At 39.2% G+C, this 21,708-nt stretch overlaps 2 protein-coding genes across 8 annotated transcripts; both read left to right on the top strand.

Annotated features, from left to right (window-relative positions):
* The first annotated feature begins 9,524 nt into the window (after nt 1-9,524).
* Nucleotides 9,525-11,409, top strand: LOC146612947 (tripartite motif-containing protein 16-like). 4 transcript variants are annotated; one of them, XM_085377103.1, is made up of 3 exons: nt 9,735-10,002; nt 10,044-10,067; nt 10,618-11,409. In XM_085377103.1, the coding sequence occupies exons 1-3, from the start codon at nt 9,750-9,752 to the stop codon at nt 11,208-11,210; spliced, it is 870 nt and encodes a 289-aa protein (XP_085233229.1). In that variant the 5' UTR covers nt 9,735-9,749; the 3' UTR covers nt 11,211-11,409. The 4 variants fall into 4 exon arrangements, with proteins under 4 accessions (XP_085233228.1, XP_085233230.1, XP_085233229.1 ...); XM_085377104.1 differs by having other exon boundaries at nt 9,558-10,340; nt 11,045-11,154; XM_085377101.1 differs by having other exon boundaries at nt 9,735-10,083.
* An 8,040-nt stretch (nt 11,410-19,449) lies between these two features.
* Nucleotides 19,450-21,129, top strand: LOC146612946 (tripartite motif-containing protein 16-like). Of its 4 annotated transcripts, none has more exons than XM_085377078.1 (2): nt 19,463-19,802; nt 19,974-21,129. In XM_085377078.1, exons 1-2 carry the CDS (start codon nt 19,474-19,476, stop codon nt 21,127-21,129), a joined length of 1,485 nt encoding a protein of 494 aa, XP_085233204.1. In that variant the 5' UTR covers nt 19,463-19,473. The 4 variants fall into 4 exon arrangements, with proteins under 4 accessions (XP_085233205.1, XP_085233204.1, XP_085233203.1 ...); XM_085377077.1 differs by having other exon boundaries at nt 19,463-19,972; nt 20,036-21,129; XM_085377080.1 differs by having other exon boundaries at nt 19,463-20,265; nt 20,961-21,076.
* Nucleotides 21,130-21,708: the final 579 nt, after the last annotated feature.

Genomic DNA, 21,708 nt, shown 5'->3' with positions numbered 1-21,708 from the left:
TAAATTGATCAAACTAGCTCTTAATTTCAGCAATCCAGTGAACAGACAGGAGATTAGAGGACAGTTTGGCGTTATATATCAAAATTACAGCCAATGAGATGTTGCATGGTGGAGCATCTTCTGATATCATATATCATATCATGTCAATTCAGGTGTCAAAGTAATTTGACAAACTTGAAATTGCCAAAATTTTCAAAAAGCGATCATTATAGTGAAGAAAATCTCTTTTTCATCCGTTTAACCAAACATTTTAAACCTCAGCTGTCTCAGTCCTTCTATAGCGTTCTGCAACTACGACTAACCTGAGGAGGCTTGGATTTGGTTGCAGGCGTCCCTGAACATCCTCCTCAGCAGCACACATGTGGGTACCATATAATATCACACTTCTTTCTGAGCTTTGCTTCCTCTAGACTAAAGATGGCATCCTGTGTCACACAGTCGTATCATCATCCACCTGGAGAAGAAACATTTACAGTAATCCTGGTTTTGTTTTCTGATCCTCTAAAAAGATTGAGGTCAGCAAAGCCCAGAGAACACAAGATACACAAGGTCAAACATTCAGACTCAAACAGCTTTCATCAATGAAGAACACAAGGTTGGTCCAATTATACTAGATATCATCATACATCACATTACTGTGTATGAATAATAACCAAGAAACAAACTCAGAGATGCTGAGGATGTGGTCCAATCATCAGACTATAAACAAACATCTACCAGACTTCTTTGTTGGAACAGGTAATGCCTAAAGTAGGGCTGATTCTCCCATCAGGGATCTGTACAGTGTATTCACCTGTGGTATAAGCAGCAGTCACTGAAATAAGAATAAGAATAACTTTATTTATCCCGAGGGAAATTCTTTTGTCATGTACATGCTCAAAGCAGCAGGAGAGACAGAGGAACAGATGAATAAGATATACAATATATACAATAAGAATAGTAGTGTACAGTAATATACAGTAGGATAGTGCAAGACATAGTATCAAATAACTCTAACGAAGTGTATAACTATATCCTGGAGAATAAATAACTTAACTATCAGTGCAGGCGATTCTATAAAGTGACATATTATTGTGCAATTGAATAAAGGGAGTAGCAGCATATGATGGAGGGATGAAACAAATATTCAATAAGGTACTGTTGGGTAATATTGCACGGTCTGGAAGGGAACAGAATAACATTGGTAATAGTCTCAGGAGACGTCTCCAGTCTGACACCCAGGACAGAACCAGCCTTTTTAATCACTTTGTTCAGTCTGTTGGCATCAGCTGTCTTCACCCCACTGCCCCAGCACACAGCTGCAAAGAACACAGTGCTCTCTACCACAGAGTGATAGAACATGGTCAGCATTTTCCTACAAGCATTAAAGGACCTGAGCCGCCTCAGTAGGAAAAGCCGAATCTGCCCTTTTTTAAAGACAGCATTGGTGTTCTTGGTCCAGTCCAGTTTACAGTCCAAGTGTACCCCCAGGTACCGGTAGTCCTCCACGATTATGCCGGCTTGTACACGTACACGAGAGACACGAGAGTTCTTCTTTACTGATGTTTACTGTGCTTCTCTTAACGTACACAGGTACACCGTAGAACTGGTGAATACAAATGTACAAGAAAATTATATTTCAGCATTAAAACATGTTACAATATAAAATTCACAAAATATAAACAAACATACCACTTTGGCCTGCAAGTAGACAAACCGGTGTAATTGGAACTTAGGGCTTATTTCTTCTTTAACATTCACACGGCTAGACCGTCACCATGAGCAGCTTCTCTGACCTAGGGGGCGGGCAAGATGGCGGACTGAGCAGTCGCATCCGTCTGAACTCCTCACTAAAGTCCCGATGTTTTAATCTTGAAGTTATAAAATCCACTCCTTTGAGCTATATTGACGACGTTTCAGCCCGAACATGAAGAAAACCAACAACACGAAACCTCCGGCAGTGAAAAACCTCCCTTTTACAACCCAGAGAAACAGCGAGCATGACTACCCAGCTCCGATGGAAACGGCTAATTCCAGCAGCAACAAGAGGGACAGACTGTTAACAACCCCTGATAATACTCCTGAGAAACCACATATGGAGAAAAAAGCAAAAGGTACGGCTAGTGATAATGACTCCAACACATCCACTGACACTATACTGAAAGCTATTGAGAGTCTTGGAAAACGTGTTGATGACCGCATGGACGAAGTTAGCAAACAAATTCAACAACATAGCGCCATGCTGGCTTCCATCGCTAAATCAGTGCAGTTTAATTCAGAGGAGCTGCAAGAATGCAAAAAGAAAATAAAACACCTGGAAAAAGAGATGGAATCAATCAAAAAAGATAATGACGATATTAAGGATCGTGTATTGAGCCAGGAAAGATACAAAAGAAGATGGTGTCTTCGTATCAAAGGGAAAAAGGAGAAAACAAATGAAAATATCAGAGAAGAAGTGGTGGAACTTCTAGGAAGGATTGCTCCGGACCTAAAGATGAAGATGGAAGAAGCAGTTGATGTTGTCCACAGAGTGGGAAGAGCGGTGGAGAATAAGCATCGACAAATCATTATTCTGTTTGTGAGACGTGCCGTGAGAGATGACATCTGGAGGCGAACAAAGGCTTCTCCCGTGTGCAAAGAAGAAGGCATCCGCTTTGCTGAAGACCTGACCCCAGAGGACTGGAGATCCAGACAAGCGTTGTGGCCAAAAATCGACCAGGCTCGGAAGGAAGGCAAGGCTGCAGGCTTCAGGGGCCCTTTTGGTTTCATAGAAGGCAAACGTATCAGGGTAGAGACTCCAGGTACGGGCTGACATCTGACTACGAAAGGAATATACAGTGGAACATTTCGGATGATGGGACTTTTACCTCAAGATTTTCCTACTCCATCTCCTAAACTTCCTCTTTAAAGCTGTTCATGTGTTCCGTGTTCCAACTAAAAACGAATATTTCTTTTTTTTCCTTTAATACAAGGGGAATTAAAGACTCAATTAAGTGCAAAGCTGTTTTTCTGTTCTGCAAGGGGCAACAGGCAAATTGTTTTTTTCTCCAGGAAACTCATTCTGAGGAATCTGATGTGAAATTTTGGTCACAACAATGGGGAGATAAAATTTATTTTAGTCATGGTACAAACAGGTCGGCTGGGGTTGCTATTTGTTTCAACAGATGTCCTGGAAGATTTTTGTGCAACATGGCAGACAAAAATGGACATTGGGTTGCCTGTGTGTTAAATACTGATAATACTCTGATTATTTTGGTTAATGTTTATGGATACAACAATGATCAAGAGAATAAGAACCTGCTGCATCAAATTTCTACAGTTATAAAGGAACTTTATACCAAATTCCCTACTGATTATATAGTAGTTGGAGGTGATTTCAATGTGACTCCTGATGAATGGTTGGATAGATGGCCTTCAAAGTTTTCAAGAGAACATAAAAACCCAATATTTGAAAAATTCGCTAATGATACTAAATTAATAGATGTATGGAGAGTGTTAAACGAAGATGTAAAACAATTCATTTCAAAAAATTAATTTTAGATATCCAGAATGATGAAGCCATCAATACACCGATACTCAAATGGGAATATCTTAAATTTAGAATCAGAAAAACCTCAATTGCATTCGGTAAAAAGTTAAACAGACAAAGAAAAGAAGAGGAATCAAATGTAGTAAAAGAACTTATGAATCTGTATGGCAAATTGAATTGGACTGAGGAAGAAAAAGGAAAAATTAATAATTTACAATCTAAGTTGGACGAAATGTACCTTTATAGAGCCAAGGCTGCTTATTTGCGATCCAAAGCCAAGTGGATAGAAGAGGGTGAAAAGAACACTGCCTATTTTTGCAATCTAGAAAAACGTAGACAAGAATATAACTCAATATGTAACCTAATAATCGACGGAGAGGAATGTACAGACCCTAAACGCATTTCAAATGAAGTATTTACTTTTTACAGTAACCTTTATAAGTCTTCATACTCAGAACAAAATGTCACCTCCTTCTTTGACAAAATCAGTAATTGGATTCCAGTAATTGATGATAATTTTAGAGAAATTTGTGATGAAGACCTGACTATAGAAGAATTTGACTTTGCTATTAAGAGCATGGCATCTGATCGTTCACCGGGACCAGATGGTATAACAACTAATTTCTACAAGCACTTTTGGGAAGACCTAAAATTACTATTATTCAGTGCAATAAATGAATGTATAAATCAAAAGGAGCTTATGACAACAATGAAACAGGGAGTTATAAAATTAATTCCAAAACCGGGGAAAGATAAGAAAAAACTAAGTAATCTAAGACCTATAACACTTTTAAATACAGACTACAAAGTTTTTACAAAAGTTTTAGCAACAAGACTAAAAACAGGTATTTCTGAAATAATTAGCCCGACACAATCAGGATTTCTCAAAGGACGGTTGATCCAAAATAATATCCGCTTGGTTTTGGACCTCATCGATTACAATTACCTAATTAAGGATGATGGTTTTATGTTGTTCTTGGACTTCCATAAAGCATTTGATTCTATTGAACACACTTTTATTATTAAGACATTTAAACATTTTGGGTTTGGTGATGCATTTCTGGATATGATCACTATGTTGTATACTGATATTAATAGTTGTGTTTCTCTTTTAGAAGGCACATGTCCCAGGTTCAGGGTGGAGAGAGGTATCAGGCAGGGCTGCAGCATCTCACCTCTTTTATTCATTGTAGCCACTGAATTACTTGCTATTACTGTCATAAACTCAAACATCAAAGGATTAGACATAAATAATCACAAATTAATAATAAGTCAGCTTGCCGATGATACAACAGTCTTTCTAAAAAATAAAGAACAAATTCCATTGGCCTTAGATACAATAAAGATCTTCTCTGATGCTTCTGGACTACGCCTGAACCTGGACAAATGTGAACTCATGAGTATCCACAATTGTTCTCACTCTTCTTTGTATGATATACCTGTCAAAAATGAAATCAAATATCTTGGAATCTGGATAACTAAATGCATGGCTGATAGTGAAGAAAAGAATATTCAGAATACAATTGACAAATGCAAAAAAACTCTGAACCATTGGCTACAGAGAGATTTAACGTTGTTCGGCAGGATAATGTTGACCAAGGTTGAATCTTTGTCCAGATTAATCTATCCAGCTTATTCCCTAGCCATCCCACCAAGAATTATAAAAGACATCAATAAGGTGAATTTTAATTTCATATGGAAAAATAAACATCATTATGTTAGTAACAGGGACTTGATAAAAGATTATGAAGAGGGGGGTTTAAAAGCAATCGATTTTGAAATAATGAATGGCATTTTAAAGATTAATTGGCTACGATCTTTCTTGAAAAATGATAATGAGATCTGGTTCTTGATACCATCTCTTATTTTCAACAAAGTTGGGGGGATCCAATTCCTTTTAGTATGTGATTTTGAAATTTCTAAACTACCCATAAAACTTTCCAAATTTCATCAACAAGTTTTGTTAAATTGGAAATTAATGTTTAAACATAACTTCAGTCCCCACAATGTTCCATTGTGGAATAATAGGGTGATATTGAATCGGGGGAAATCTATGTTTGTGGAAGAATGGATGACAAAACAAATTTGGTCTGTGACACATATAATGGATGAAAATGGAGATATACTTGAATTAAACAGGCTTAATGAGAAATATGACATGAGTTGCTCGTTCGAGCTTTATAAAAAGGTTTCACAGAATATCCCAACAGTCCTTGTAAATACGGTAAAGAACAATTTTTCAAATATACAGACTCCAAATTTACATAAAATTAAACTAGATGGTCTTGACTTGGTTGATGGAAAATGCAATAATCAGTTTTTGAGGAGGTATTTGGTTAACACCTTATATCCAGGTAGGACAAAGCATTCACTCGTCTTTAAAGATTATAACAAATCTGAGATCTCGTTGATCAGAACCAAATATTTAACATTTCCAATTCCCCCCAAATTTAAAGAAGTCCATTTTAGAACTACAAAAAATATTTACCCCTCCAATGAATTTATGAGAGACAGATTTAAATTTGTGTTAGACAACTGTTATATTTGTAAAACAACTTCGGAAACAACAGAGCACATGTTCTATGGATGTGTGACAATCCAGAATTTATGGAAATCTCTCCATGTCCTAATATTGTCCCAGTATGGATATATTGATTTTTGGTCTTTTCAAAATATTCAAATTGGAGTAATCCTTATGGACAAAAATAGTGAGTTTTTAGTTAACAATCTCATTATTATAACAAAGTATTACATACATAAATGCCGATATGCTAAATCCCCCCCTTCATGGCCTGCTATTAAAAACGAACTCTCCCTGTTCCGTAAATCCGTTAAGCTAATAAATAAGCCCCAAGCAATCAAATTGCATAGATTTTTAGAAGAGTTTGATTTTTCTTAGCCCCTTATTTAAGTTATGTGTCTTGTTTATGGAACCTCACTTTTAGAGATTTTATGATCCCCCTTGTCTTCTTTATTTCTGTTCCTTGTTTTTCATTCTTTTTTTATTCTTATTTATTTTTGTATTGGTTATTCATCTTTTTATATTATTATTATGTAGATGTGTGAATATGGATGTGTATGTATACATGTGTATATGCAAATATATGTATATATGTGTGTGTATGTATGTTTACTTTCAGTTATTGTCGATTTCATTGTGGTGTATAGGAGATGTGATTCTGTTCTGATTGTTTTAATATGTCGCTTGTCTCTTTGAGATTGTCATTGTTACTGTTCTAAATAAAGTTCATAAAAATAAAAAATAAAAAAAAAGAGCAGCTTCTCTGACCTTACTTCCCAAAACAGGAAGTGACCTCTGCCCTTACCTTATACTTACAAAATTAACCGGTTATTTTCCATGTACCAAATTAACTGTACACCAATCCGGTAGGCAAAAAAAGGAAAATGTTAACATGCTCAACACGAAAATAAAACATACAAAATAAAATGCGTTAATTACATTTATCATTACAAGAGCTCCGCCTTGTGGTCAAATAATAACATTTCACCAACTGTTACAACGATCTCTACATCAGCCCCCTCTGATGGTGACTGCGGTAGGAGGAGGAGCATGCTTCCTAAAGTCCATGATCAGTTCTTTTGTCTTTGTGATGTTAAGTTGTAGGTGGTTTAGCTCACACCACTCGACAAAGCTGTCCACCACACTCCTGCACTCCTCCTCCTGTCCATCCCTGATACAACCCACAATGGCAGAGTCATCTGAGAATTTCTGCAGATGACATGACTGAGACTTGTACCTGAAGTCAGGTGTGTAGAGGGGGAAGAGGAAGAGAAATATTATTGTTTCACATAATAAGATCTACTTCATAAAAACCAGGGTGGGAGGATTTTAGATGACCTCTGAAAACTGACTCACCTCTGCGAGTGTGAGGCTGTTCCTCCAACCTCAAAAAAAATCTGACTCTCCAGTCACAGACAAAAACAAATATCCAGCAGGGTAAACGCTGACTGGGTGGATGCTGGAGGTTGCTGGTCACACACATTAGCAGAGTGCTTCTAGTTCCCACTGACCCATGTGGACAGTGACTGTGGAGAGCTGCCCTGGCAAACTGAAAAAGGGAAATAAAATTTAAAAAGCCAAACAGGATTTCCGTAAAGACCATCTTGGAATCAGTAATCAAAGATGGATCACAAACTTATAGAAAATCATTGGTTCATCAAATAAATATGAACAGGTTCCTTAACTGTAGTGATTTGATTCCCATCCTTCATGTACACAGCACATTTGTCAGGGCCTTCAGGTAAATACAGGAATAATCTCAGGTAACATGGCTTATTGTAGGAATTCTGTGAGAAAGGTTGCTCTAATATTAATACCACAAAATCAAAGGACAAAGCAACAGCTCAGATTTCTTGAACAATTTAAAAAAAAACGTCAGCCTATCGATCCATTTTCTTCTTTATATTTAATTCAGGGTCACAGTGGGAGGGTTGGTGGGTGGGTGGGGACTAGGGCCTGTCCCAGTAATTATAGGTAGAGTACACCTGGACAGGTCACCAGTCTGTGGCAACACTAACAGAGACAGACATTAGAGTAACAAGTCTGTTTAAAATGACTGCAAGCTTGCTACAGCTGCATATATGACCATGTGTTTCTGTGCATACAGTCCACTGCAGGAAGCTGCTGTCAATTTTTTTGAGTCAACTTTAAACAGACCTCACAAAAGGCTGATGGAGCTCGTCCAGTAGTCTGAATTAAGAATGATACCTTTGGCCAGGGATGAATCCAGCACATCTCCTCACCACCTTCATTTTAACGGTCCTGGAGTGTGTACTCTTAAGTATTTTTCCCAAACTTAAATAAAAAATACTGGTATTTAATAAAATACTCGGTTAAGTAGGTGAGGCAAAGTTACAGTTACTGGATCAGTTTAAGACCAAAATACATTCAAATGAATTACTGACATGGACACTTTGTAAAAAACAAAAATTACTAAACAGTTCATGAAAAAATTTTACTAAAACCTTTGAATTAAACTTCAAAGTTTTCATTTCAAGCACATCTTGATGTTTTCTTTTAAATTCCACTGTGACTGTGTACACAGGAAAAACTACAAAATAATGTTTGTTTGTTTGTTTTTGTAAACACTGTGGACCGATCTGCATTTGTTGTTGCTAAATTTAAATATTTGTTACTATTTAATAATAATAATGGATTGGATTTATATAGCGCTTTTCAAGGCACCCAAAGCGCTTTACAATGCCACTATTCATTCACTCTCACATTCATACACTGGTGGAGGCAGCTACAGTTGTAGCCACAGCTGCCCTGAGGCAGACTGACAGAAGCGAGGCTGCCATATCGCACCATCAGCCCCTCTGGCCAACACCGGTAGGCAAGTAGGGTAAAGTGTCTTGCCCAGGGACACAACGAACAGGACAGAGAACCCAGGGATCAAACCGGCGACCTTCCGGTTACAGATGCGATTCCCAACCCCCCTGAGCCACGGTCGCCGATCATAATCTCATTTGAACATAGGTTTGATTTAGTGGAGTCAGTTGTTCCCATGCATCATTCTGTAAGTGTGAGAATGAACTAAGATTAGAAAATGTCAAAATATAAAGTTTGATTTATTTTTATTGATCACAGCATCCTAAACTTTGCTGAACTTTTTGAAATATAAAATGAACTCGCTGAGTGTTGACTGTCATAACTCAAAAAAGTTAAACTGGGCTGACCCAGTTGAAACTAATTTTAACAGTTTAAACCAGTTAAACTAGTTTGCCTGGGTCAGACTTGTTACTGCATGTTGTAACCAAACATACCACACCCTGCATCATGTGATTGGCTCTTGGTCGCTCTGTAAGAATATTTCTTTAGTGCCTCCCTTCACAGATGTGTCTGTATCAGGATGGGTCTAAACAACATGGTGTAAATGCAGTTGCTGGTGAGCCTCATTTCCTGTAGGAGGTGAACAAGAGCAGAGATCTGTTTCCCTTCAGAGCACAGAGGTTGTTTCTGTTCAGAGGAAGTGAAACTGTCGAACAGTCACTGAGAGACGGTGAAACGGCACAGCACATGAATCAAATGGACCAAACAAAATTCTGCTGTTCAGTCTGTTTGGATCTACTGAAGGATCCGGTGGCTATTCCCTGTGGACACAGCTACTGCATGAACTGTATTAAAAGCTTCTGGGATGAAGAGGAAAAGAAGAAAATCTACAGCTGCCCTCAGTGCAGACAGACTTTCACACCGAGGCCTGTCCTGGTGAAAAACACCATGTTAGCAGATTTAGTGGAGGAGCTGAAGAAGACTGGACTCCAAGCTGCTCCTGCTGATCACTGCTATGCTGGACCTGAAGATGTGGCCTGTGATGTCTGCACTGGAAGAAAAATGAAAGCCTTCAAGTCCTGTTTATTCTGTCTGGCATCTTACTGTGAGAAACACCTTCAGACTCATTATGATTCACCTACATTCAAGAAACACAAGCTGGTGGAGCCCTCCAAGAAGCTCCAGGAGAACATCTGCTCTCGTCATGATGAGGTGATGAAGATGTTCTGCCGTACTGATCAGCAGAGTATCTGTTATCTCTGCTCTGTGGATGAACATAAAGGCCACGACACAGTCTCAGCTGCAGCAGAAAGGACTGAGAGGCAGAGAGAGCTGGAGGTGAGTCGACAAAACATCCAGCAGAGAATCCAGGACAGAGAGAAAGATGTGAAGCTGCTTCAACAGGAGGTGGAGGCCATCAATCAGTCTGCTGATCAAACAGTGGAGCACAGTGAGAAGATCTTCACTGAGCTGATCCATCTCATCCAGAAAAGAAGCTCTGATGTGAAGCAGCAGATCAGATCCCAGCAGGAAACTGAAGTGAGTCGAGTCAAAGAGCTTCAGGAGAAGCTGGAGCAGGAGATCACTGAGCTGAAGAGGAAAGATGCTGAGCTGAAGCAGCTCTCACACACAGAGGATCACATCCAGTTTCTACACAACTACCCCTCACTGTCAGCACTCAGTGAGTCTACAGACTCATCCAGCATCAATATCCGTCCTCTGAGCTACTTTGAGGATGTGACAGCAGCTGTGTCAGAGGTCAGAGATAAACTACAGGACATTCTGAGAGAGGAATGGACAAACATCTCACTGACAGTCACTGAAGTGGATGTTTTACTGTCACAACCAGAGCCAAAGACCAGAGCTGGATTCTTAAAATATTCATGTGAAATCACACTGGATCCAAACACAGCATACAAACTGCTGTTATTATCAGAGGGGAACAGAAAAGCAACAGCAGTGGATCAACAACAGTCTTATTCTGATCATCCAGACAGATTCACTAGATGGTGGCAGGTCCTGAGTAGAGAGAGTCTGACTGGACGTTGTTACTGGGAGGTGGAGTGGAGAGGGAGAGGAGTTTATGTAGCAGTCGCATACAAGAATATCAGCAGAAAAGGAGGGGGTAATGAATGTGGATTTGGACATAATGACAAATCTTGGTCATTAGATTGTAACAACAACAGTTATACATTTTTGTACAACAACATCCAAACTCCTGTTTCAGGTCCTCGTTCCTCCAGAGTAGGAGTGTACCTGGATCACAGAGCAGGTATTTTGTCCTTCTACAGCGTCTCTGAAACCATGACTCTCCTCCACAGAGTCCAGACCACATTCACTCAGCCGCTCTATGCTGGACTGATAGTTTATAATTATGGAGACACAGCTGAGTTGATTAAAGTGAAATAGACTGAAGTCTTTCATATTGTGGGTTTAAATCTGTGTTTTAGTTTCATTTTATTTTCTCTCCATCATTTCTGCACAGAGATCAGCTGTCAGTCAAACATTATGGGTGGTACCTCCACATCTTCTAGTTGTTCTCTTGATGTTTCTGAGTTTTTAAAGGAGATCTTTCCTGTGACTGTTTATGGAGGCTATCACTGCTCATCATCATTTTGATTTACTAAAATATTTCTGCACATGAAAATGTAAACTTCTCTATCCTCTAAATGTTTCTGGAATATTTGTATTGAAAAATGTCGACATTTCTCTTTATGAGTATGGCAGACCATGTGTGTGTGTTTGTGTTTGTTTTTGTCAAAATCATCAAACAAATGAGGAAAAACTGTGATTTTAATGAATGAATTCATATATTGTGTTGATGTTTTATTGTGTGAATAAACTGGAAGGTTTGACTATAAATCAAACTTTGAACAAAGTCTTTTCTTCTGTCTTCATTCCAGGATCTCACTCAAATCTGACGCAGAAAATATGAAACTAATCTGAGAGAATAACTGAAGCAGTTTTCCTCCTGAAGCATCACAAAGTTCAGAGTTCATGTTTAGAGCAGAAGATTCAGCAGTCGCTCTGTGACCTTTCAACTTTCTTCACTAAAACAGCTTCATTACAGAGAAACAAGTCACATTTTCTTCATGTTCTTAAGTCCTTTCAAATGTTTTTAATGGTCCTTGAATGCAGCATCAGTGTCGCAGGTTTAAAAGGTCACTTTCTGTTGTGTTCAAAGATTTCCTTCAGATATGGTCTTTAATCAGTAAAGCCAGTGATACAGCAGTGTCATTAGCTGTGTTATTGGCACCAGGCTGTGTTTATGTATGTATTTAATTCTGTCTGAGGATGTCTTCAGCATGAAATGATCATTTGCTCAGCTGCTGTGTCTCATCTCTTATCAGACATTGGTTGGAACAGAGTTTTGTTGCTGACCATCTGACAAGAGGGTGAAGAAAAGCTTCAGGCTTCATTTGGACACTACGTTGGACAGAAGTCTCCACAAAAATGACTCAGAAACACAAATATTATTAATGAAAGTCCAAATGTCAAAAAGGGGTCATACATGATCCTGAGAAATGTCCTTGAACATTTGAACATGAGTCAGAGGGTTGTCAGGTTTCTACACTGCATCGTGGCATCAAGCCTGAGATGTCTGTGGAAACAAGTATGGAGGACACAAATGCACAGACGCAGTCGAGCTGTTTACTGCTGATGAGGAAGGAAAATAGTCTGTTGGATATTAAAGCAGCATTTATTAGAGTAAGAACAGATACTTGTGTCCTTCATTTGATCCCCGTCAATTTACAGAAGACTTAAGGACCCTTTGACTTCTAACATACAGCTGCATGTTTACAATTTTATTATTTATTGATCTCTAGCAAAGCGAGACTTTACTGATTAAAGACATATAATCAGACATATTACTGTTACTTTCTGAAAAAGACTCACATAAAGCAGATTTATCACAAGCAAACATCAAGACACATCCTTCATGGCTTAAAGTTGCAGTGGGACTCTTTCGCCATCTGGTGGTTGTAACAGTTATGACAACTGTTCCTGCATATATGTCCCTCCTCAGTGTGAAGAAGACTGGACTCCAAGCTGCTCCTGCTGATCACTGCGTGTTCCTCCTGTGTCTAAAATCTATTTCCATTATGAATCAGGAAACTGTTTGCACCAATCATAAAGCCAATAAAATACGTCACACACTAAGAAATAACAAAAAGGAATTGTGCATTTCAAGGAGATTTTTCCCTCGTTTTTTGAAATCATAAGAATACAAACTAATGCAAGACTGTCATGTTTTCATAAGTTTGTAGAGACACTGTTCTGTTGTATTCTAGGACATCAGTCACTTTTTAAATGCATGCTACTCCTCATCATCATCAGCATCATCATCAGCACCCATGACCTCCTTTTAGTCTTTGTTTTGTTATTTTTCAGAGTTCAGGAGACGTTCTTATGGGATTTCCACAGTGTACAAGTACTGTTTAGAGCCTTTACCTAAAAGAAAAGAGTAAAGTACAAAGTAGATTTACTCACTGCAGGAAAATAATGCCTCAATCTGATATATTGTCTTATATGACAAACTGAAAGTGATGCATCAAAGTGTAAGCAGCATTTTCCTGTTACAGTTGGTCTAGATGGAACTGATCTGATCTCCTTTATGTGCAGGTAGATATCCAGTGGGTTTGCTAAGGGTCACAGATGAGGGGCTGTGTGAGACGTTTAATCGGAAAGGAAATAAAACCATTGTTCCAGACCTGCAGCTAAGATACTCGAGTATCTTCAAATATGAAGCTGAGTATTACTTCCATACTTTCCTCCACTGCTGATGACCTTGTTACCTGCTGCTCCCTGTTAATGATCAGCCTCAGTTCTGATAGTAAACTGTTGGCTCTCTGGGGGGAAGAAAGAAGTTTGTATTTGTTTAAGATACAATGAAATCATATTTTGACATATTGGAAGATGACATGGAGCTGAAAAAATACTACAGGTATAAATGGAAACTACAGTTTATTTCTGTTATTTCCTGTGATAGTGTTTGTACACTCGCTCATGATAACTGTTCCTTCAGCTGCTGTTTCTGTCTGCTGGACATCTTTAGCTTTCAGTAAGGATGCATTCATAGATCAGCACATCTTTTTGAACCACATTTCTTATGAGACTCAGAGTTTACATTTTGGAAATGTGGTGAGACCTGGGGTAGAAAGAGACTGAAGCCAGCTTCAACCTCGGCAGTTTTGTGTGTGTGTGAAGCAGAAAGATAAGAACTGTGTGGCCAACTCATCACACACATAATCCTGAATCAGAAAAACAGCATCAAGTGTTGTAATTGTTAAACACAGAAGTGTGATTTATATGTGGTTTTACTGATGGTTAACACAGTCGCACAAACACCTGAAACTGATCAAAATATAAAACAACATATTAAACATAAATATGTGCCAGTTACCAGAACTTATATGTGGTTTCACTGAGGTTTAATTATGCTCAGTTTATCAATACTCACTCATACAAAAGTTTGTTATGTTTTATTGATTAGTTGGCTTTAGGTTTTCCAGTTTTCCAGCTGCTGCTGTTTAATGTTTGCCTGGGAAAAGAAATTTCAGTTAGTGTGGGAAGTTTGGTTAAGCTGGTGGAAAACAATACTGTTACACTGACCTTTTGGATAAGATTGTCTTACCTGTGGTTTCTCTGATGTGCACGACAAAACAGTCTCCAGGCAGCTTGAGTGCCCATTTAAAGGTTCCTGGTGGTACCAAGTGATTGAAGAGAGGATTGAAAAGCCATATTAGTTTATTGTAGATTGTAGTCAGTTGGCCAAGCTTGTAATGAAAAACGGTTCATTACTCGAAGCTTTCATCACAGTCCTCTTTGGTGACATCTGGTGGGCAAATATATGAAGAGCAGCTTGAGTCTACAGCTTATAATGAACTGCTTCATTATGATTGCCCACTCTGCAGAGCTGACAGCTTGTGTTTGATGTCATGTGACAGTTCTGTGTGATATCGGGCTGATATGTTGCTTTGAACATGAATTTTTGGGGGGTGAAAAAATTATGTTATCATCAATCAATCATGTGGTCAGAAGAATCTGTGCTTACCTTGCAGGAATGTTTTAAATTTACAGATTGGGAAGTTTTTATTCAGTCTTGATGCTTTGGTGGATGTTAGCTCATATGCAGTTTTTTGTAAAGACATGATTATACCCCTTAAGCATGCTAAAGTGTACCCTAACAATAAGCCATGGGTCACCAAATGCATCAAATCCTGTTTAAGGAAAAAGAGACAGGCTTTTAAAGAGGGGGCTGTTACTGACTTTCAGGCAGTCACCAAAGACTTGAAAATCGAGCTCTTGAAAGCAAAACAGATCTACAAAAACCTTCTTGAAAGAAAATTTGCTGCAAAAGATTTTGGGTCTGCCTGGACTTGTATGAAAACCATATCAGGGTTTCAAAATCCCCAGAGCAGCAGTCAGATCATTGTAGACGGTTTTAAGTCAGACAGAGATTTGAATATGCTTGATGCTCGTTTTAGTTCTTCTGAACTGAAACAGAAACTGAAAGATACTCAACACTTCATCACTGAACTCAGCGATGTCCAAAAGGCCTTTCATACAGTTAATGTGAACAAGAGCCAGGGCCCTGATAACATTAGTGCCGCCTAATTAAATCTTGTGCTAAAGAGCTCAGTCCTAAATTTCAGCTTATTTTCAATAAATCCTTTCAAATACAAAATGTGCCCTCGCTTTGGAAGGAAGCTGTCGTCGTTCATGTCCCTAAATCTAGTCGTCCAAACGTCCTGAATGACTTCAGGCCTGTTGCCTCACCTGAGTTGTCATGAAAGTCTTTGAAAAAGTCATCAGAAATGTGATTATGGAAGAGATTGAATATCAGCTGGATCCAATGCAGTTTGCGTGCAGGCCCAACAGAGGAGTGCAGGACGCGCTTTTGACTCGACTAAATCTGATTCTTAAACATGTAGAGAGTAAAGGGACTTTTGCAAGACTTCTTTTCATTGATATTTCTTCTGCTTTTAATACAATACAGCCCCATATTTTAATGAAAAGACTTTTAGAAGAGTTTGAAATCAGGAAAAACCTGGTTTGCTGGATTTTAGATCTTTTAACTGACAGGTCACAAAGAGTGAGAATAAATGAGGTTCTGTCTGACCCAGTGTTCTCCTCCACAGCTTCTCCTCCAGGGTCTCTTATCGCCCTTATTATTCATTCTCTTTACAAACACGTGTCAGAGCAGATATGAAAACAGGGCCATCATTAAATTTACAGATGACTTTGTTATTGTCAGCTTACAGAAAGAGGGTGAAACTCACCACGGTCCAATCATTGATGAGTGTGTTCAGTGGTGGGAGGAGTCTTATCTCCAATTGAACATATCTAAAACAAAAGATATGGTTATTGATTTTAGGAAACAACAAAATGGGCACAGAGTCACTTTAATTAAAGGTCAGAAAATAGAGCAAGTGCAATCATATAAATATCTTGGGACCATAATCAATGAAAAACTGAACTTTTATTGCAAATCGGTCTGTAAAAAGGGTCACCAGTGCCTTTACTGCCTCAGGAAACTTGCTCATTTCCACATTGAGCGAAAGATTTTAACTTTGTTTTCTTGTTCTTTTATTGAGTCTGTTTTATCTTTTTGTTTGGTGCCATGGTTCAGTCAGACCTCTGTCACAGAGAAAAATTGACTGAATTAGTGAGTGAGATGGTCCAGTCGTCTGATAGATGAGTCACAGGCCTGTTTAGACTCCCTGTACTCTAAACAGGTACCACAGATGGCTTAATCAATCCTTAAAAATGGTTCCCATCCTCTACGGGGTGGATTTAGCTTCTTTCTTCAGGACGGAGGTTTCTAGTTCCAAGATGCAGGACAAAGCATTATAAAAACAGCTTTGTCCCTGCTGCTGTCACTGAACTCAATAAGAATTGTTTTTGATTTGATTCATTTTGTTTAATTACTAAATATGTGTTTTGTCAGGTTTCATTAGGTGTGTGTGTTTGTGAAGGGAGGCCAAATGCTATCATTGTTCTGTAAAGCAAATTTACCTGTGGGTATAAATAAAGTAACCTTAACTTAAAGCTTATAGGAGGTTGTGAGGTCACTGCCTCCACCTGATTATGTAATTAACCAGCAGACTGGTACGTTTATATATAATATACTATAAGTTATATCATTATAATTATGTGTACATCATATTTCTTATGTACATTTTAGACCTGGGAGCAGAAATGCTGATGAACTGGTTTTTATTGAGGAACAGGCAGAGCGTCCTCTCTTCCTGGCTCCATGTCTATAATTATGTCACACACTGATTCGCTCTCACAAAATCACCAAAACACGGCACAAATCCCACCAATGGTTCAATTCCTTATAAATCTTTGAATCAGGTACTGAAGCAGTGACGTGCTGAATGAAGCTTCAGACGTCATTGATCACGTGACTCTGTTCAGTCAAACCAAGCCTCAGCACAGCGTTTCTGAAGCAGTGTGTTGATTTTTTGACACACGTGCCGGAGCTTCAGCTTCAAACGGGCCGTCACCATCAGAGTTGCTGGAACCATGTCCCACTACTGGCTACTCTGTTTTATTCTGTGTTAAGTTTTTGAATGTGAATTTTCTGTGTTAAGAATAACAAAGAAAATGTAATGAAGTGATTTTAAAGTTTAAACTTTGTGTTAAATCTTGTGAGTCAGAGAGAGAGAGAGAGATGAGGTGTGGGTGGACATCAGATGATCAAATGTCAACAACCTGATTGGCCCAAGTGTGAAGATGTGGCGTCCAGTGAGGGAAGGGGGGAGAAAGGGTGAGCAGGTATAAAAGTGAGGTGAAGAAGAGATTCGGGGTTCTTCCCTTTTGTCCTCTGTGAGATGAGCAGTTCAGAAGTTTGGATCTAAGAGGTTCACAGTTAAAATTCCAGCAGAGACGCTAAAAGGAGAACCACAGTCCAACCTGTGAATGTTTTTAACCCTTTGTGAAACAACAAAGGCATAAATATGATCATATCAATATTATCTACTGGCTCAGACTCATAGGATCAGGGATTAGAACTCCTTTTATCAGAGAGATGAAATCTACTTCCTGTACAGGGTTTTTTTGTGGGCCTAGCGATCGACAGAAACTAGAGTCAATAAAAAAACTAGACATTGGCTCAATGTGTGTGTGGCACAGGGAAACAAGGACTGAGCGCTGTGTAGTCCCACATAAAGTCAGACAGCTGGTCACCCTAGGTGGACCATGGCATGGTCTATATGGAGGATACAGACACTGCTGAAAACATGACTCTGTCTGGTTTAGATGATCAAATGTCTTTACTTTAGGAGGCTGTGGCTCAGAGTACATTCACATAATGCCTTTGAATAAATGTAAAAGCTTGTTTTTCTCCTGCTTTGATTTCTTTGTCCAGGTAGAAATTCTGCTTTTTGCCTCTAAAATCTGAAACAGTTTGAAACAAAGTTTGGCGCTCTAATCCTCTCTGTGTTTGTCCTTTGGTCAGATGGTGATATTGAATGAAATATTCCAGTATTCAGTAGCTCAGCAGCTTTGTAACATGTGGTTTTGCACACTGTTCAAACCTCAGATGTTTGTGTAAACAAGTGTGGAGGACACAAACTCACGGGGGGAGGAACGACATTTACTGTTGATGTGTCTGACATTTAGTCTCCATGAGTTCTCATAAGACTGAAGAACTCTGTGATCTCTAACATGCAGCTGTATGTTTTCAAATCATGTGTCTCATTCTCTGGACTTTACTAGACAACGAGTGAAGAACATGTAACGAATATCATCTTTAAAGTGATGAATAATAACTCTGCCTCTGTGTCATAAAAAGATCGTACTTCTGAAAGGTCAGAGGGCAGCATCCACTCTGGGTTTACACAGTTTTGCAGGTTTAGCTCTTCTGAAGTTCAGCACCTGCTTTTTCAACCAATCAGAAGCCAGTATTGTAGAGAGTTCATATTTCTTTTCATGCAATTGAATAATTTTGAATGTTTAGGTGAATATTTATATTTAGAGTATTTTCTCGATCAGTGTCTTCAGTCCTGACCCTGAGTGCGTACGTTTAAAAATAAAGTGATATAACTTCTTTTACATTACTGTGAACTTCTTGTACAGTTTGACAGCTGATTGTTGCCGTGTTTGTCGTCATATGAAGATCGTTTCCTAAAGAGGACTGAACAGTCATTTAGCCTCTGGCTCCATCCATGAATCTGATGTTTGCTGTATAATCTGTGCTGTTAATAGTGTAATGGAACATATAATTTGTACATATAATTTCATATGTAATTATGATGATCTTTACCCATTAAGATTTTAAATGAACGATAAACAAAGGCCAAGAAAACTGAGTTAAACTCCTGAGTCTACTATATATTTGCACCATGAAGAAATGAATTGTTAAAGTTTAACTGGGTCAGACCTGTTACTGCATGCTGTAACCAAACATACCACACCCTGCATCATGTGATTGGCTCTTGGTCGCTCTGTAAGAATATTTCTTTAGTGCCTCCCTTCACAGATGTGTATGTATCAGGATGGGTCTAAACAACATGGTGTAAATGCAGTTGCTGGTGAGCCTCATTTCCTGTAGGAGGTGAACAAGAGCAGAGATCTGTTTCCCTTCAGAGCACAGAGGTTGTTTCTGTTCAGAGGAAGTGAAACTGTCTGACAGTCACTGAGAGACGGTGAAACGGCACAGCACATGAATCAAATGGATCAAACAAAATTCTGCTGTTCGGTCTGTTTGGATCTACTGAAGGATCCGGTGGCTATTCCCTGTGGACACAGCTACTGCATGAACTGTATTAAAAGCTTCTGGGATGAAGAGGAAAAGAAGAAAATCTACAGCTGCCCTCAGTGCAGACAGACTTTCACACCGAGGCCTGTCCTGGTGAAAAACACCATGTTAGCAGATTTAGTGGAGGAGCTGAAGAAGACTGGACTCCAAGCTGCTCCTGCTGATCACTGCTATGCTGGACCTGAAGATGTGGCCTGTGATGTCTGCACTGGAAGAAAAATGAAAGCCTTCAAGTCCTGTTTATTCTGTCTGGCATCTTATTGTGAGAAACACCTTCAGACTCATTACGATTCACCTACATTTAAGAAACACAAGCTGGTGGAGCCCTCCAAGAAGCTCCAGGAGAACATCTGCTCTCGTCATGATGAGGTGATGAAGATGTTCTGCCGTACTGATCAGCAGAGTATCTGTTATCTCTGCTCTGTGGATGAACATAAAGGCCACGACACAGTCTCAGCTGCAGCAGAAAGGACTGAGAGGCAGAGAGAGCTGGAGGTGAGTCGACAAAACATCCAGCAGAGAATCCAGGACAGAGAGAAAGATGTGAAGCTGCTTCAACAGGAGGTGGAGGCCATCAATCAGTCTGCTGATCAAACAGTGGAGCACAGTGAGAAGATCTTCACTGAGCTGATCCATCTCATCCAGAAAAGAAGCTCTGATGTGAAGCAGCAGATCAGATCCCAGCAGGAAACTGAAGTGAGTCGAGTCAAAGAGCTTCAGGAGAAGCTGGAGCAGGAGATCACTGAGCTGAAGAGGAAAGATGCTGAGCTGAAGCAGCTCTCACACACAGAGGATCACATCCAGTTTCTACACAACTACCCCTCACTGTCAGCACTCAGTGAGTCTACAGACTCATCCAGCATCAATATCCGTCCTCTGAGCTACTTTGAGGATGTGACAGCAGCTGTGTCAGAGGTCAGAGATAAACTACAGGACATTCTGAGAGAGGAATGGACAAACATCTCACTGACAGTCACTGAAGTGGATGTTTTACTGTCAGATCCACCAGAGCCAAAGACCAGAGCTGGATTCTTAAAATATTCATGTGAAATCACACTGGATCCAAACACAGCACACAAACTGCTGTTATTATCAAAGGGGAACAGAAAAGCAACACGGATGAATCAACAACAGTCTTATTCTGATCATCCAGACAGATTCACTGACTGGTCTCAGGTCCTGAGTAGAGAGAGTCTGACTGGACGTTGTTACTGGGAGGTGGAGTGGAGAGGAAACGGAGCTTATGTAGCAGTCGCATACAAGAATATCAGCAGAGCAGGGAGTGGATTTGGACGTAATGACAAATCTTGGTCATTAGATTGTGACAACAACAGTTATACATTTTGGTACAACTACATCCAAACTCCTGTCTCAGGTCCTCGTTCCTCCAGAGTAGGAGTGTACCTGGATCACAGAGCAGGTATTTTGTCCTTCTACAGCGTCTCTGAAACCATGACTCTCCTCCACAGAGTCCAGACCACATTCACTCAGCCGCTCTATGCTGGACTGTTGGTTTACGGTAATTATGGAGCCACTGCTGAGTTGATTAAATTGAAATAGACTGAAGTCTTTCATATTGTGGGTTTAAATCTGTATTTTAGTTTCATTTTATTTTCTCTCCATCATTTCTGCACAGAGATCAGCTGTCAGTCAAACATTATGGGTGGTACCTCCACATCTTCTAGTTGTTCTCTTGATGTTTCTGAGTTTTTAAAGGAGATCTTTCCTGTGACTGTTTATGGAGGCTATCACTGCTCATCATCATTTTGATTTACTAAAATATTTCTCCACATGAAAATGTAAACTTCTCTATCCTCTAAATGTTTCTGGAATATTTGTATTGAACAATGTCGACATTTCTCTTTATGAGTATGGCAGACCGTGTGTGTGTGTTTGTGTTTGTTTTTGTCAAAATCATCAAACAAATGAGGAAAAACTGTGATTTTAATGAATGAATTCATATATTGTGTTGATGTTTTATTGTGTGAATAAACTGGAAGGTTTGACTATAAATCAAACTTTGAACAAAGTCTTTTCTTCTGTCTTCATTGCAGGATCTCACTCAAATCTGATGCAGAAAATATGAAACTAATCTGAGAGAATAACTGAAGCAGTTTTCCTCCTGAAGCATCACAAAGT

Source organism: Diplotaxodon limnothrissa, linkage group LG18 (genome assembly GCF_057381915.1).
Source record: "Diplotaxodon limnothrissa isolate DT_005_m linkage group LG18, D_limnothrissa_male_GT1.1, whole genome shotgun sequence".
Taxonomy (NCBI): domain Eukaryota; kingdom Metazoa; phylum Chordata; class Actinopteri; order Cichliformes; family Cichlidae; genus Diplotaxodon; species Diplotaxodon limnothrissa.
Note: the sequence above shows the minus strand (reverse complement) of the source record. Positions and strands in the feature narration are given on the sequence as shown.